This window comes from Trachurus japonicus, chromosome 14 (assembly GCF_045865225.1).
Source record: "Trachurus japonicus isolate A0001 chromosome 14, Traja_1.0".
NCBI lineage: Eukaryota > Metazoa > Chordata > Actinopteri > Carangiformes > Carangidae > Trachurus > Trachurus japonicus.
The window spans coordinates 24632303-24650868 of NC_140920.1; the positions used below are offsets into that span (position 1 = coordinate 24632303).

The window sequence follows — 18566 nt, forward strand, 5'->3', positions numbered from 1 at the left end:
ACACCATATTAGCCATGTCCACTTACAAACATACAAAGCTGACCTTTATGACACGCCCTCCGTCCTTTGGTCACAACAAACTCCTAAATACATCTGACTCTGGGTCTAACTGAGGCTCAAATTTGTGGCTGAGTCTCTTGATGATTCCTCTGCTGATCAATCATATTGATACTTTGCTATTTCACCTGTCAATCAGTCGGAAGCGGGGCACAAGACCTGATGTAGATTTTATAATAATTTTCTCACTCAAGCAAAATGTTAATATTGGCAAAGTATTTAACATAGTAGAGAACATATGTGAGGAGAACTTTAAATCTCAGTATGAAAAAAACAAAACAATAGGTTGACAATGTAGAGTTGATAAACTTCATGCACAGCCTAAATGTAGATTTCATATCACAAATGGCCTCTGTCTATATTGAGTGCCACATACTTAGGCCTATACTTGAAATCTAAATGTACTTAACTATCATTAAATAATCTACAATCATGAAAAAAGCCAACACATTTTATTTTCTAAATTAATATAAGCCTCACATCCAAAAATGATTAATATTATCATTCTGTAGTCGCCTAGATATAAAATTATAATCTAAAACACAAAATTGTACATGGGGACTGCAGCTTTGTGAAATTTGTGTTGTATTCTCCTAAATCATGTCACAATATTAAGTGTTCACCAGGAAGGAGAAGATTAATTATGTGGCTAATGAGACACATCCATGCATAATGCGCCATGCTGACTTAAACTCCTCTTTTGATCGTGCCTGGTGCGCCCCTTTGTCTCAAACTCTACTTCCACTGAGCGGAGCTGGGGGGCACCAGAGTCTGCTCTGCAGCCTCCGCTCTCCACTCACTGCCTACTGTATTCCACTGCTCCCTCTCCTCCGTCCCCCCTTTTGTGTAGCTACCCGAATAAATTAGCAGCCCGATCCAGTGAGGGGAGGAGGAGGAGGAGGAGGAGGGTACTGAGAAGAGTAAGGGGAGGGGGGGCTGGGCCTTGTGGCGGAGGAGTCGGCTTTCAGTCTGTGAGGTGCACGGTGCCCTGAAGCGGCGGCTCTGTCTTTAGCGCTTACACACATACACACACACTTCCACACACACACTGTGGCTGAGTGACTGGATGCTGAGGGAAGGAGAAGGAGAAGGAGAGCAGCGTTTAAGCTCAGCGACAGCCAGGCAGGGCAGAGCACTGCAGGGCTGGAGACGGCTCTTTTCTCCCGCAGACACCATTGAGCTCTCCAGCTGATCCAGACGCGCTCACCTGACGCGGGGACGAGGACGCGAGGAGGTCCCTTCTTCATCACTGGAGGAGTGATCCAGTCTAGTGGAGGTCTCTACCGGGGGTTGGAAAAATCTGTGGAATTGACTCTACTGTCATCTTTGTGGATACTATGTGAAAAAAGCCCAGTCCAGCTGGCCAGCGGGGCTCCATTCAACATTTTTGTCCTGGTGGCTTGTCTGTCGTTGAGGGGGGGAATTGGAAAAACCGTTTGCATACTAATCAGGTTTTGGAAGGGATATCTACAAGCGCACATCCAGAGCAACGGACTGGGTCAGATGAATGTAAGTGACAGCATCTTTTTTTTTTTTTTTTAATTTCCATCTGTGTGTGTGTGATTGTGTATGTGTGTGTGTGTGTTCTCGTTCACTGGTGCATCTGATCATGTAAAAAGCACTAAAGCGCAGAAATGAGCCCCGATGGGTGGAAGCTTCTGGTCCCTGCACCCTGCATCTGCACCTTGCATGATGAGCTGGTAGCTGGCCGGGCTACTGTGAAAGACGTGGGGAGACCCTGCCAGAGGGACTACAATGGCTTTGCAAAAGAAATCAATCATTGTGATGCAGCACAGCTTCATATTGATTATTGATTACCATTCACAACCAAACTGGTTGAAGAGCCAGGCTGGGGGGAAAAAAAAGAAGGAAAAGAGTGAATTCTCATTTAAATCCTATGTTAAACATGAATAGGATGTTAGTCAAAGAGTATATAGGCTTATTATGACTTATGGAACTATTTTATAACAGCGAGTCAGTGATTTCTTCCCCAGGGTCTGGAAACTTAGAGCGAATACACTTTGTTTTGGAGGGAGGACAGAACCACTAAAAGGGAAACACCATCTTGAAGCGCACAAAGTGGGCCAACGCAGTTTGAACTATTTCCCGGAGAGACCGACTGATGTGACAGTGTGGGGTTTGAGAATGAGCGCAAGGCACAAAGTATTGTTGTGTGTGCCAACGAGCAAGGCACTATTGGACTGGGCTATTATAGCTACAACAGTTGGTGTCCTCTTTACTGTACGTATGATTAGGAAAACAGAGCAGAGATTGCAGAGGGACTATCCCAAATACAAAGTCCAAGAGGATTTTCGGGTAGTTTTGCTATTCAGCAAATAGATTCTGACACAGCTATATGGTTTTTCCTAACATGAGGTGTATTTATAGCTGCCACTTCTGTCTGTATATGTTTACATGGCCAGAATCTAAAAAAGGGAACCCAGGGGCATATTTAAGCACCTCGCCACAATAGTTATTCTAGTCATATCTGGTGTCCGCTGGCGTCCACAGCTCCTGGTTTTGTGCTGTTAGGAGGGATACGGATCTTTGCATTATTACACTATCCACTTACATGGTCCCGTGCTCCAGCTCTGCAGTATATATACTAGCCTCAGCAGCAGCCTCAGCCTTTGGTTTGCATACAACCAGTAAGAGTTTGGTTTCTTGCAGAGTGATGAGGCGTGCAGCAAGACATTTTCTAACAGGAACCATATGGATATCTGCTGGTGCGCCTGCAACTGAGTAGAGCTCATGTTTGTACAAACAACTTATAATTTACATCAGCTGGGTATAGGAACAGGTTCTCTGTTACAGGAGCAGGACTAACAAACCAAAGATACTTTCATGGTTGTGGCAATAAAAACATTTTGTCATATTTAGATATTTATCTGGGATCAATTCATGACCTCCCAGTATTTTTTTTCTTTCTTTTTTTTTTTTTAGATTTAGCTGAGGGACATTAATCTGAATTTGGGGATGCTGTGTTGAAGTGTGGCAGCTGAGGTGTCCACCTTGACCTCTGACCTCCCTTTACTCATCTTGATTTATTTGTCAATAAGGCTCCATCATGATAAATGCTTTTATTGCTATTTCTGTTTGTGCTGTTAACATTAGAAATGATAAGTGTGTCAAGGCAGAGAAGATGTTCATTCACTTCAGTGCCAAGTCTTTTTCGTCTAGCTTATCAACTAAGTAAACAGAGCTGTTAACCTTGCACTTCAAGTGGTTATATACAGCTGAATGGTTGAGTGTGATACTGACTCTCCCAGGGTCACACGTGCTCTTCTTTGACTACAGCATCTGCTCAATGACTTTATATTGGGGGAGGTGACTGAATAATACCCATTACCCTCCAACCCCCATTCCCTTTATTGTATATCAGCTTATTCGGGGGAGAATGTTGGCACAGCATTTCCCTTTGTTTCTGCATCTTATTCTTCCATTGGAATCATGAAAACTTCCATCAGATGTTTGTAAATCTCAGCTCTAAGCTTCCATCATTTTTTTTTTCAAGATGAAATATAATATCACCATCCACAGTCTTGAGGGACTTTTTTGTTGTTTGTTCTAATGGTATTACTGTAGGGAATGTCCACGCTGACGCTTTATTCCTTTGCAAATCTCAAGCAATCTTGAGAGTTTACTTTAAACTCTGCAGATACACAGTGTAATCAAATTGCGTATTTGCCACCCACATTGACACTGAAATTCAGCTTGCAGTGTATACACCGTTGTCCGCGCTGTGGCTCCCACCAAACCCACATGAGAGGAAAAATTTGTCTTTTTCAGTCATCTTATATTACGTGCATGATTTTTATCCTCTAACTGCCTCGTCATATGATTCAGAATCGTTAATTGTGAACACGAAGGCACCGCACGTGAAATAAATGTGTTGTTGTGATGTTTTTATGTCAAACCATGGAGTGCCGCCAATAGAGGAAGAGAGTGAGGGCCGGGGAGAAAACAGAAAGCATCTTCCCACCCAAATGTTGCAGCTCAAAGAAAAATCTCCCTAATTGTATCCCAGAACTGTTTCTTCCTGGGTTTTGTTTCTTATGCATGGGAAATAAGCGTCTGAGTACAAATATCGGAAAGTGACTCACTGACCAACCCCCCCCTCCTTCTCTCACACTCACACACATGCACACACTAACACACACACATGCCTGACTTTACCTCACTCACTCAGTCATATTCTTAACAATAACCTGTGTCCCAACCAAAGCCAAATCCTGACTCTTTACACCTAGCCTACTGTATAAATGCTAAATGAACATCTTAAGAATAAAGTGCAGTGACCTTTTGTCCTCACTCGTATAGAAATACATCACACGCACATACGGCAGTGTTGAATGGCTAGCAGATGACAGCCAACTAAAAAAACTCAAGTAACATAAATAAGATTGTTTTCCTCTTCCCTGGCTCCACAAGTAGCTAGTGGAAATATTTACACTAACTCCATCCTTCACTCACTGCACGCTGTTGATGCCTGGGATCTATGTTGGTGTTTTTATTTACCTCCCAGACCACCATCTGAGACGTAAAGTAAACCAAATAGTCGATATTTGAGGGGGATTTTATTGGGTTTCAGTTTATAAGCCGGCATGTAAACCGTAACCTGGGCGACGGCGCAGCGGTGCGTGAGGGGAGTAGCGTTGGTTTCCTGGAAAGCCACTTGTATTTTGCATCATCCATCCACAGGAAGGCCTGGCAGTTATTAATAGCGTTAGTAGTAGAGTCTGAGAATAAGATTCCCATTGATAAGGATTCCCCCCCTTCTTTATCCTGATTGCTCCACATTTCATTAACTACACCCTGAGGGTCCCTTGGTTGCCATGACAGCCACAATCACAGAGTCTGCCATCTTGCTGTGATTATAATCGTGAAATTTAATTACATCGCTGTAAAATTGAAGTCGTGTGTGCTTACATGCAAAAAAAAAGTGTCACCTAATATCACACTGGGATTAAAAAGCAGCTGCGTCAGGTAGGTTTCAGTGATACACCATGTATAAAAGAGCTTTTAGCCTACCCAGAATTCCTACCTTCTAAGCATTTACCACCATTACTTGCTGTTTTTTTTTCTTCATTCCTGCTGGAGCCACACGAGCAGATACTGTTTGAGTTATGAGGCACAATGTCATACTTTGCAATGTGTGGTCATAGAAACATGTTTATGTTAAAATAAATTCTAGCAGACCCTGATACATAATCATCCAAAGTCATACCTCATCTTTTAGCTCAGGCTGAAGTCTTTCCCGTGGGGAAATACACATCTCCACTTCTCATGTACACTACGAAGAGCCATGTATGTGCGGCTCTGGAGAAGATATTACCACATGATTGACTCGCCCAATCAAAGAAAATGACTGTACTCTGCTGTCAGATGCGGAGTGATTGACTAGCTGGAGCTCTGAGTCGGTGCAATTCCAAATTTTTGTTTGTTCTGAGGCCCAGATCTGAAGTAACCGCCTTCATCCTTAGTCGTAGTCTTTATCCAGGCAGCAGGGATCCTGATAGTGTAATGATCAGGTCAGCTGGATGGAAAAGACTACAGACACTGGCCAAATTGAAAAAAAAGGAGCTCATTACGATGCATGACAATAGGTACTAGCTGTAAGGCTGGAGGGAGGCTCAAAGGGCTCAGACGTGCTGCAGTGCAATCTTCAAATTTGACAACATATGTTGATCCAAACTGGCGGGCGTAGCCAGACCAGGCTCTTTAGCATGGCTCATGATTAAGATGAGGGATAACGATGGTTGGAAAGCGGGGTTGTTATATTACTGTAGGAAACTGCAGATGGAAGTCCTCTAAAGCCTGGTGTTGTCTCGGGTTCCCCTCCTCCTCTATCCTGTGCTTCTCCGCCGCGGGTTGGACCCGGGACGCCGGCTCCCCTGGTGCCAAAGTGTGGCTAGGTCGTTGGAACTCTGGCTTTCTCGTTACTGCAGCAGAAGCGTGTCTGTTTCTCTCGCATGAAACGTGTGCACGCGAGCAAATGTGTGGCCTGCGCCGTTGATAGAGATATGTCAGTGGAGCTGCAGCTAATGACAGTTTCCAACGGCGATTAATCTCTCGCTGAGTTTCTTGACTGATAGATTAACTGTTTAGACTATAAAATACCAGAAACCAGTGAAAGCTGCTACTCATCGTGTCCCAAACTCAAATTTATTCAATGTACAACCACCTAAAACATATAAAATCTTCAGATTTGCAAAGCTAGACCCAACAGGTGTGTGACATTTTGGCTTGATGAGTGTAGTAATCGTCGCTGATGCATTTTCACTGCATAGAGTGAGCATTCCTGTTCTTTCAGATGCCAGCAGATCTTATTTTCACCCCCCACTGAGTACAGATGACTGGCACGGACACATGTGCGCCGTCCACGCTCATGTTTCTAAATGAAGTGATGTATTAATTTCTTCACACACATGAAGATATAAATGTGGGAAAAAGGCTCTGAGCAAAAGATGAATGAATCGCGGTTACTCCTGCCCATCTGGGCGTTTGATGGATGAGAGGGCGTCTGAGCTCTAAAAAGGCGAGTCAAGAGAGAGAGCGAGAGAGGAAGAGAGGGAGAGAGAGAGCGAGGCAGTCTGTGTAGTGTCTCATGTGTTTTTAATGAAGTAAGCGAGATGATCTGAGCTTCTGGTAACTTCAAACACTCGCACAGAGCTGAGAGCTGCATGTAGGGCACCGCGGCTCAGGTAGAGCAACGTGTTATGCAAGTTAAGGGATTCGGAGGCTGGATGTGTGTGGGTGGTGTGAGACGAAACCAGGAAGGGGGAAAAGAAAAAGTGAAAAAGAGAAGAAAGTTTTTCTCCTTGATATTTTCAAGACTGAAACGAGTGACCTTTACTCACATCAAAAAACAAAACAAAAAAGATCCTTCAATTGATCATCTCTGCTGCGGTAAATTCTTCATTTGGAGCCTCAAACCCATGGAACTTCTATCACGTCTCTGACTTCTTCTTTTAAATTCATGCTTTCATTTGATTGGTGTTAACTGATGAGTATTGACATTCTGTTTGACTCTGCAGAACAAATTAAAACAAAGACAGACAGACTTAATTCCCAGGCTTACCACAAGAAATATAATGGCGTAACGTGATACTAAGGCATTCTCCTGGAGAACAGCTGTCGACGCGCCACTAACCCCGAGAGCTGATCGAGGCTTTATTAACTAATAAGCCAAGTCATTGTCCCATACTCAGATGGAGCTGGAGATGAGTAATTACAGATTTTTGACAGTTTGTCAAATCTGTCTGCCAAAGGGAAAAAAAAACAATAAGACAAAGTCCCAGTATCTCCCAAATCAATCCTGTGTGTTTCTCTTAGGAAGACACCGACCTCCTTCCTGTCTAAATGAATTGTTCTGTCTTCTGGCAAACTCTTCAACAAAACATTTGATCACTTTGATTAATATTTATCTGTTTTATGAAACAATAACATGACCTGATACAGCTTTGTGCCAGTCATAAGTGTGTTCTTCCCCGTACGAGTGTGTAAGTGACAAGACAGATCTTTGGTTTCTCTTCTCCCGACCCTGTTTTGGCTATCAGCGAAGTGTTTTGTCTTTGAACTTTTCCTCTGTTAGATCATTAATGAACGCTGTGACTCTTATGACTCTATGGCTCTGTGTGTGTGTGTGTGTGTGTGTGTGTGTGTGTGTGCGTGTTCACGCACATGGGAACCAAAACCCAATCCCCACAGCGCTAAAACATTCACTTTAGAGTTTTCAGTTTAGAGTTATGGCTGGGTTAAGGTTAGGGTAAAGGTGGGAGCTAGGCATTTAAGGTCAGGATAACTCTCCAGGGGATTCATGTAAGTCAATACACTGTCATCACTGACAAGTGTAAGTGCTACAAAACCATGAAGAGAAGCCGTGCAAGTAATTTAATGAATATTGAAATTGAGATTCCAATGATAATCTAATTATAATTTCATATAATTCAATCAAAATATGGCTAATGACTTTTCTGTGAATTCAAATGTCATCACTTATAGCAAATACCAACCTAATAAATAAGCATAAATGGTATGTCTGCAGCACATTATAGCACAGTATAGAGCCAAATGGAGCCAATAAAAGTTTTTTTTCACATTTCCACACTGACAAGAATATTTCCTCACTTCTAATTTCCTTGCATTAATATTCTGGTTTTCACCGCTGAGTGAAAGATGGAGCTCAGACTCAAACAATGAATAGAAGACCGGTTTGTTTGAGCCACCACGAGGATATTTATCTCAGTTTCACCAGTGAGGTAATGATGTTTGACAGAGAGGCACGGACATGGCTCTGGCTCGACAACATGCCCTTGTGGGATATTAAACATGCCCTGATGGGGAGGGGCGCTGAGTGATGGTGGGTGGCAGCTGACGCTTCACCTTCGGGGACATCTCACCACTCCATCCTTTTATTTAGTTGCATTATCTCACTCTTTCTTGTCCTATTCTTTAAAAAAAAATTACTTTCTAAAAATTTTCCTTTCAGAATAAAAGCTCCTGCACGCACACACTTGAACACACACAGACTCGTTTAAAACACAAAAGTCCCTGCACATTGACTTGGCAGCATGGCCTTGGAGGTTAAGAGGTCAGTGAATCGCCTCCGGTTGTGTTTTCACTTGCCCTGTAATGGTCCACAGGGTACGTTATTTATGTGCTCCAGCACTCATCCGGAGTTTAGGTCTAACTTAGTGTTTTTTGTCTCTGTACCAGTTTTTTGTCTGTTTTTTTTTAAGGAAACCTCATTCATAATCAAACTTTCCAGTAGTTCCACTTCTTCCCTCTGCTCCCTCCATCCATCCCTCCCTGTATTGTTCTCTGTCTCCCTCCGGTCTGCCGGGCAGTAAAAAATCTGGGACGTTTTGTCACAGGGGACCCGGTGCAGTTTGTAAGTGTGCGTGACTATTCCAGCTTGACAGCCACTGTTTGGGTAAATAAACAAATCTGAGTCATCACACCGGCTTTGAATTGTTATGCCGCCGCTGCGACAGAGTTTCAGAGTCTTCGTTGTTGTTTTTCCGCAGCTAATATCCCAATGGAATCTGACAGACTGTTCGCGGAGAGATACAAGAAATATAGTTTGGTCACAGTTCTTTTGCTGCAGCATGGTGAATTGGGACTGATGTGTTAATTTAAAGCATTCATGATGGAGCTACCAAGTATGTGTATGTGTATTTTTTATTGAAAAATAGCACTGACCCTAAAGTGAGGACACGTAACGTACAACTATGACTGTTCTTTTATGACTGAGAGTAAAGCAAAATTTAAACATCAAGTCGGCGCTTAAGCCTCTTTCTCACTGCATCGTTTCCCATCCAAATGAGAGTGTGGAGCCAAACCATGCAAAAAAAAGAAAGAAATCTCACGTTCCAGACACCTTTGGATCGGAACAAAACTTTGATCCGAGAGTGATGTGAGTGTGAGTGTCTTCCATTTTCTTCTCCTGGATCTGAGCTCTTTCCGACTCGGAAGAACAGAAAACTAAAACTGTAATACGAAAAACAAAGTGTGGACCTGAGCCTCAGACTCTTGGTCTCGGTAGGCTCCTGGCACAGATGCTCGCTCTCACTGTGAACTGACTAGTCTCTGCGATGACGTGGTCTCACCTCCCTCCCCCCCCTCCAGCCCTTTAACACACACATTTTCTGCAGCCTCACTGATGTCACTGACATGGACGTTTATGTAGGAAATAAGTAATAAAGTAAAACCCCAGAGCAGTGTTTCATGGACAGAATTAAAAACAAAAGCTTTCACAGCGTTGAGGTAAACTGGGAAAAATGTTACAGCTCAGCTCCTCTGTACCAGAGTTAATAATCTTAGGTATAGTCTTGAATTAGCTTTAAGAAAAAGAACAGATTAGAAAATAATGAGCTTCAAAGCCTGCAGTCAGGCTGGATGACTTGTCACTCCGTGTCAGATCAGCCATTTGAGCCACAGGAAGGAGCGGCCGAGGAACCGCTCCTCACCTCATAATTAATTCACACTCACTTTCTTAGATTGTACCAGTCTCCTCGCACCAGATTGGTTGGGTTTTCACGGGTTGTGAGAGCTTTTACCTCTGTGGGCTTCTGGGTGACACAGTCTTGAACTCTTTCTTCATGTAGTGGTATTAATATTGATTGTGCTTTGGCGCAACACATCCATGTATATTTCAGCGCGAGTGAAACCGTCCAGACGGCGGTCGTCTGGCTGTCTGAGGGGCTGGTGCTGTGATACTTTATATACTCCAACCACGGGGTTTTAATTGAGTCAGTTAGGGCAATAAATTGAAACTGATACCCATCTTTAGTGTAGACTCCTAAATTGACGTGAAAGTAAAAGAGGAACTGAGGAAACAGATGTATATGTGCATAGATGGAGACACAAATATACACTCTGACAACACACACACACACACATAGGCATATGCTCACTGTGCTGCATGGTGACAGCTGGGGTTAGAAGTGGGACGTCTATATCCAGAGATCCGGGGAAAGGCAATTCAAGGGGAGACAGGGGTCATAGTTGTCGTCCCCCTAAACACACACAACCCAAACGACATGAAAACTGAGATGCAAAGCATTCCTCCATCCTCTAACCCCCACCAGGACTCGTGGCGCTCCCTCCCTCTTCACACAAAGCTCTTTTACCACCACAGCCTGTTTCACCACAACCTGCCCAAACCTTTAATTCTCACTCATTTAAAAGATATGGCGTTGCTTCAGCCTCTCTGTGATTATACACTTGCTGAGAACAGTCTTAAAAAAGATTTTTTTTTTTTTACCGCTTCTAAATGACATCAAAACTACAACAGTTAAACGTTTTAACACCGTATAGAGGATATGCATGACACGGATTACAAGAAAGCTGTTGCAGGATCCTCCTGAAATGAGATTTTTGCTGTTGAATATGGAAATGCAAAGTTGCACCCAGTGTGTGTCTTTGGGTGTCTTTTTGACAGCCTTCACCCCCCCGTTGGACTTAAACTGTCAATCACAGGATCTGGCCAGTCTTTGCTCTGGGTGACACAGAAGCTGTTTGCAGGGCAGAATGAGTGGCTGTCAACTGTCTGCAGACAACGCCAGACCTCTCGACCGCCGAGGAGCTAGCTGACTGCAACCTCGTGCTGTTCTGTCAAAACACAAGAAACATAGCTGAGATAGAGGCGAAATGGAGTAGCAGCCCTTTTTTTTTTATTTCTCTAACTTGGAACTTCGTGACTTTGGGTCTTGTTTAGCTTGGCCACGGGTAGCTATGGCGTGCCCAACCAGATCTGCTAAAGCCATTAGAGGGGATGGAGTGAGGGAAGGTGGGAGGAGGGGACATGGGAGGGATACGGAGATAGGGAGGCCTGTTAAGAATTGGCACTGCATGAGGAAAAGCTATTCCTCACTACTGCGATACGGCAGCATAAACACACTCGCACGCATCTTCAGACACACACACACACACTCTACTACTACTGCTCTAAATGGTCACATCCTATAGAAAACACTATGGTTTCCTATTATATGGTAACAGCACTTAAGAGCGGAGGCCCATGTATTTGAGGCTTTGAGGCTTGTGTGCAGCGGAGGCAGATTATGGGGGTGCAATGCCAGATATAATGTGGCTGAGACTGCATGGAGCCCTCTGGGTCCGTCCTGCCTGTCAATGCGGTCGCACAGAGATGATGTCACTTTTTGCATGCACATGTGTTGTGCAGCCGTGCAAAGACACGGATACGTAAAAACACATGTAAGCAGACAGACAGGTTGAAATCTGTTTTCTTTGCAATAGTTCACATACGCTAAGTGCGTCTCTTGCATTTCGGATGAAATTACATACATTTTCACGAGTCGAAAAACCTAATTCATCATAATTAGCAGAATGTTATAAAGAGTGCCACTAGGGGGCGTGTCTCTTTTACTCCACTGACCATCTGTTCGAGCCAGGATCCTTTCAGCAAGCGCTGGATTTTAGCCCCTGCTCTCCCCCCATTCTTCATCAGCTAGCGTTATCCAGGACAAACACAAGTGTGTTGCAGAACACGTCGAAAGGGAGATGATGTCATACGCCGACCGCTCACTGACAGTGACAGATCGCAGCCGTGAGATCAGTTCATCAATATAACCTCTCACTGACACTCGACCAAAGCAATGAGGGAGTGAGGACGTGCACATACGCACACACACTTTGGAAAACGTCCTCTGTGACTTTATTTTTTCAATCAAAAGGTTCACCTACACAGCTCCGTAATCTCTAAAGACAATAAGGCCCTGAAGCCAAATCAAACTGTAATCACGCCTCATAATGTAACTTCTTCTATTGTGTCCTAAATCCACTCTTTCCATTTGTCTCCTTTGTTCTTTTTTTCTGCTCTCAATGGCTTCATTATAGTACTGGGCTCTGGTGCTCATGTAGACGGAGCGGGTTCTCAAAAGGGCCGAGCTCCGTCTCCGAAATCCCCTTTTCAGCACAAGAAGGTCTTCTTTTCATCCTCACACCCTCAATTATCTCAACCAGACCTCTTCCTTTTACTTCTCTGCCTTTCCTCCTCTCCTCCAGCTCTATTTGAAGATCGCCCCGTAGACAAACACTGTGCAACTACGCAGCACAAACACAACAAAAGAAGGGTGTGTACGCCAGCCTGTGCTCGGTCTATAGCTCTGCTTCCCCCTTTGTGTAGGAGTGCAAGCAACTGTCCAGAGCAGCCGTCTGGACCAGATGTAGAGGTCAGTGACTGTAGCAGAGGGCCCAGTATCCGTGTCCCGCTCTCTGTCCCAGTGGAGCTATAGACTTTATTAATCTCTCCTCCTCTGAGGCCTCAGAAACTACCGCAGGAGGTCAGGGTCAGCAGGAAGACTGAGGGGTTGGGTGATTGCAGTAGGATTCATTAGCTATAAAATGATATTTTTAAAATGTGCTCTGTGTTTTATAAAAGAGTGGAATTTGCTCAGCATGTGAACGAGCGCTGTGTGTTAGAAAAGAGGCGCTTTCAATTCTTTTATTTTGTAAGGGCCTGGTTCGCAAGTAGAAGGTATATATTTTATGAGTGAGCGTGAATGCCTCAATTCAATGTATGTGCAAATGCTGCAGCCGGCAGCAGCCTGGTTTTCCCTCTAGAGGTGGCAGACATTCCTAAAGTTAACTGTCCAGATTATACATGCACTGTGGGAGTGATTGTCTGGGTGAATATGGCTGGACAGCAAGGGCCAACACCCTCCACTGACAAGCCACCTCCTCTCTGCTACTGGCTGTCTGTCTGCGTCGCACATTTGTACATTTGATCAATTGTCCCAATTTGTGTAGGCTAATGGAGGCAGGACTCATTCAGATCAATGCAGGAGACTGGTGCACATGCAGCATCCTCCTGGTCTCCATGTGCTGTGGATGACTTATATCAGCGCTGGATGGTTCTGCTCATTGCAGGATGTTTTGCGGAGTTATACGCTCCATAAATCTTCCCTTATAAATACTAGTGGAACATGCATAAACAATTGGTCTCATTTTTGAACATAATGTAAATATTTGCAGACCTCATCAAGGGGGTAAAAATGAGCATCTATCTCGTGAGAGTTTAGCGCAGCCACACAGGTTATAGCCTTGCCAGAACAGTTATGAGTGTATTTTCAGAATTTTATGGTTGTGCACAAAAGTATGTGTGTCAAACCTGGGTCAAATACCATTTGCAAATAATTATTGGTGTTTGTTTTAACTTGGTGGAAGTACCAGATGGTGGTTTTGCTGTAGCATAGCTCAGGCAGTGTCAGGTGAGTTTTTCAGATTGACTTTTTAAACACCTGCGATCGCCAGTGTGCCATCCTCTGAAGCGTCTCCAAGTGACACGCCGGGTTAACTGGCAAACATCAACACATTTTGGAAAGAAATGTTTAACCCTGGACTGGTGTAGGACTATGTGGATAGTTACAGTATGTGTATCTGTTCATGATTATATTCAGCCGTTGACTGATAAGATTGATTTAGCATTAGCATGAGGAGGGTATTATCTTTATGGATCTGTGCATGATTTAGAGTTTGGGGAACATCGAGGCTAAGCTTACAGTCTTAAATGACTGCTTTTCCCCATGAAGCCCCAGCTGAAGCAGCTATATACTTACTTTCCCATGCATTCCATGCGTTTGTGTGTGTGTATGTGTGTGTAGGCATTTGCTATCGTTATCTGCATTGGATTTAAAAATCCTTACATAGGATCTTGATGCTCATTTCAGTGTCTTTAATGTGTTTTCTGTTGGGATTTCGCCGTGTGACCACTCTGGACACTTGAAAATGTTCTCACCCAGCAAATAAAACTTGTGATCCCTCAGATAAATATAGTTTATGGTGCTGTCCTCAATGTGGTTCAAGCCAATGTGGATTCTGGACAGACTTCGGCTCCCATTTTTTATGTTTTTTTCAGATCTCCTCATTCTAGCTGAGGAGTTCTTTCCAAATATTATGTATAGGCATTTTATGGGGAAAAAGCTGAAATTCATCAGGCAGTGTCTTTAATACAGGTTCTGCATTGTAAAAGTGTTAGCACATTGTCATGCAAGGATTTAAGATACAGGCTCCACAAAAGAACAGTTTGTTTCCATTTTGTGCTACGAGAGGAACTGAATTTTCAAGATGTTTTCAGGGAGAGAGTGAAAAAAGTGCTTCAGCTGCTCCATTCACATAACTTAAAATACATCTCTTGTCATTTCTCTTCCTCTTTTCCTTTCTCCCAGGTGTAGCACAACCCAGCCATGCCGATAACAAGTAAAGGGTCAAGACGGAGGCCTTGGGTCAGCGGACCCTGTGTGTGTCTCTGGAGGTGGAAGCCACTCTTTTATTCCTGCATCATCCTTGTCCTTCTTCAGTCCACATCTGTCCTCGGGGCGCTGGAGCTGCAGCTGAATGAAGAGCAGCCTGCGGGGACCATCGTCGGGGACATCAGCGCCGGGTTACCGCCCGGCGAAACCGCAAGTCTTTACTTCATCTCGGACCATGAAGGCACCGGCGTCGGCAGCGACCTCAACATCGACGAAACCACCGGCATCATAACCACCGCGCGCCGTCTGGACCGCGAGCAGAGGGACCACTACAGCTTCATCGCCGTGACAATGACGGGAGTCACCATCGAGGTGTCGATCACCGTCAACGACATCAACGACCACGCGCCCGTGTTCCCCAAAAAGAAAGCTGCCCTGAAGATCCCCGAGCACACGGCGGTGGGGACGAGGTTTTCCCTGGAGCCGGCGACCGATGCGGACAAGGACCAGCTGACCACCCAAGGCTACGCCATCAGAGAGGGCAACGTGGGCCAGGCGTTCAAACTGGAGACCAAGAGAGGCGCTAACAAGGTCCTGTATCTGGACCTGGTGGTCAATGGACAGCTGGACCGGGAGAAACGCTCTTCGTACTCCCTTGTCCTCGAGGCCTTTGACGGGGGCTCGCCTAAGAAGATGGGATCCATGAGCCTGGAAGTGACGGTGACTGACATCAACGATCACGCACCGGCCTTCAATCAGAGCAGATACCACGCTATCATCTCTGAAAGCCTTCCACAGGGGAGCAGCATCCTACAGGTTAGCCAAGTGCTGTCAGTAGTTTGTGTAGCTTCTTATGACTCCACCTGGATCCATTTAACTTCTGTGACCTTTCTTATCTTCTGTAGGTGTTTGCAACGGACGAGGATGAGGGCGATAACGGGCTGGTGCTTTATGAAATCAACCGTCGCCAGAGTGACCCAGACCGCTACTTTGTTATGGATATTAAGTCAGGGGTCATCACCCTGAATAGACCCCTGGACTATGAGCTTAAGAGGGTCCATGAACTGGTGGTCCAGGCCAGGGATAACGCCAGCCACCCAGAGGTAATTGCATTATTACACTACATTAGGCACAATCATTTTCCAAAATGAAACACAAAACAAGAGTCCTCCGCTATAAAGAAACACAATTTGACTTGAGCGGAAACTAAGTAATAAATCATGCATCATTATCTTTTCCCAGGTGACCAACGCGTTCGTGACTATCCACGTCCGCGACTACAATGACAACCAGCCCACCATGACCATCATCTTCCTCAGTGAGGACGGCTCTCCAAGAATCTCAGAGGGAGCCCAGCCGGGACAGTACGTAGCCCGGATATCTGTCACCGACCCAGACTACGGAGAGTACGCCAACGTGAATGTGTCCCTGGAGGGGGGTGATGGGAAGTTTGCTCTTACGACCAAGGACAGCATCATTTACCTGATATATGTAGACCAGGTCTTGGATAGGGAGGAGCGGGATTCGTACGACCTCAGGGTGATGGCCACAGACTCCGGCACGCCGCCCCTCAGGGCGGAGTCATCATTCACCATCCAGGTGATGGATGTAAACGACAACCCCCCTCTGTTCGACCAGCAGTCCTACAGACAGACTATTCCTGAGGTAGTCTATCCCGGCTCCTTTGTTCTTCAGGTCACTGCCAGGGACAAGGACCAGGGCCCCAACGGGGACGTCCGATACAGCCTCCTCAAAGGCAAAAACTCTCACTCTGATTGGTTTTCCATTGACCCAGTCACGGGGATCATTACCACGGCGGCCGCTCTGGATTTCGAATCAGAGCCGGCTCCCAGTGTGACTGTTGTTGCGACGGATAGCGGCCGCCCGCCTCTGTCGTCCACAGCAAAGGTGGACATTGTGCTGCAGGATGTTAACGATAACACGCCCACGTTCTCCAGCAGCTTCTACAACGCCTCCATCAAGGAGAACACCCCAGCCGGGACCTGCTTCCTCGAGGTAAGAGAAACCCTGAAAAACCTTACTCTGTCTTCATTTATCTTCCTCCTTTTTCTCCCTCTCCACTCTTCCTGTCTTCATTTCGTAGGGAAACTGCCGTCTCTAATTCTCAGGGTGTTCAATCTTGCTGCATGTTGGCCACAATACTACTGTCCTACTTACGCAGCCAAAACCAAGTTTTCACTGTCTCCCTCCTTCTCCCATCTCTTTATTCACTCTCTCTTTTCACTCACACCCTCCCCTTAAACCCCCTCTGATTACTCCCCTGGCAAAAGCCTGATTTATACCTCAATATAAATGAGTCTGGAAATCAAAGTCGCGTCTGAAGTGAAAAGCGGTCTCAAAGTCCTACTTCAGAACGGGATGGGTGCACTCAGATGCACTGACACGTTGTGATGTGATTCATAAAAGGAGAGAAGGAGGAGTAAAGAGGACCAGATCCAGTAGAGAGGCAGGGAGTGAGACTTCACCTGCATTCCTGAAGCTACTGTGAGGAGATTTACTCTGGTGCTGGTATGTCCTCTCTCTCACCTCCTAGGGTTGCCACGGCAACTCAGCCAGCAGCATAGGGTGAACCCTCGGTATCTCGCGGCAGCTTGACTGATCTCGCTTTTATCTTAATACCAGCAACTCTTCTACTTAAAATGAAAAAAATAAAAAAAGGACGAGCATCTGTCCGTCCTCCAGGCACCATGACTCGGCACCATGCACCGTTTAGACTAACTGTTTTTACAGGCTGGTTTTTACACCACTGCTGTGGAGCAGATGAGCAGAATAAACGCTTTTCATTTTCTCAGCACTTTTTTTTTTATAAAGCCGCTGCCTAAACTTAAAAATACAGCCTTTACTAATAAAAGGGTTTCGACTCTCCAATCGTGCCAACCGAAGTGGAATTAGATAAATAGTTGAATTTCACATTCTTGCAGGTTCATTTAACATGTCTTTGGAAGGGATGGCTGGTTGGTATTCAATGGAAACTGGCATATGGGCTGCTACTCTGGGAGGATGAGGGATGGGAGAAGTAAGGGAATTAAACGAAGTGATACAGTATGAGACGCAAATAAAGTAAAAAGTAGAGCTTAAGAGCAGTGGAAGGAGTGAGAAAGGAGAAAAAAGAGAGGCCTTAACATGATTTATTGTTTCTTTTTCTATAGATACAGCCTGTCCGTTGCTGAATTCTTGAACCCTGTAATTTGCTCCCAATTAAACTGCTCTGTTAAATTATTATATCCCTCAACCAACTAAATGACCCCCGCGGACCTCGATTCCAGTTGTTGCAGCAGTTGTAATCAAATGTTAGTGTGCTTTTTTTCTAATCCTAGCCAGCAGTGATTCTGGCACTAGGTGCAGGCGTAATCCCGTGCCAGACATCACGGGTGGTTTTCCAGTTTGCCAGAGCGGAGTGAATAAGGCTTGATTTGCTCATTCCGGCACGTTCCTCAAGACTCGCTTGGAAAAGGAGTCAGAACTCTCCAAGCAGGGGCTGTGATTTTGCAGGATAATGGTAGATGGAGTACACTTTTTTCTGGTCAGTGACATATGTGTGGCCTCTAAGACAGGACACACACACACACACACACACACACACACACAAACACATAGATAGTGTGTTAGACCGTAGTCTAATGGATGTTGTTCAAGCTTTGCTCTGTATTTCCTCCGTGTGCCTGCCAACCCACTGTCGAGGTTGAGGAGCAGTTTTTTATTCCACTCTGTCAAGATAGTGACGAAGTGAAGAATTGGGTCAGCTGGTCCAGTGAGCCCAGTTTACATTTT

At 45.0% G+C, this 18566-nt stretch overlaps 1 protein-coding gene across 1 annotated transcript in view; it reads left to right on the forward strand.

The window, feature by feature from the left end:
• Positions 1–985: 985 nt before the first annotated feature.
• The window catches only part of dchs1b (dachsous cadherin-related 1b), an 85266-nt gene continuing 67685 nt past the window's right edge, over positions 986–18566 (forward strand). The window contains exons 1-4 of the mRNA XM_085798506.1: positions 986–1566; positions 14751–15590; positions 15680–15877; positions 16017–16790. Coding sequence (XP_085654632.1) covers positions 14769–15590; positions 15680–15877; positions 16017–16790 — 1794 coding nt within the window. The 5' untranslated portion in view covers positions 986–1566; positions 14751–14768. The remainder of the gene's footprint in view (positions 1567–14750; positions 15591–15679; positions 15878–16016; positions 16791–18566) is intronic.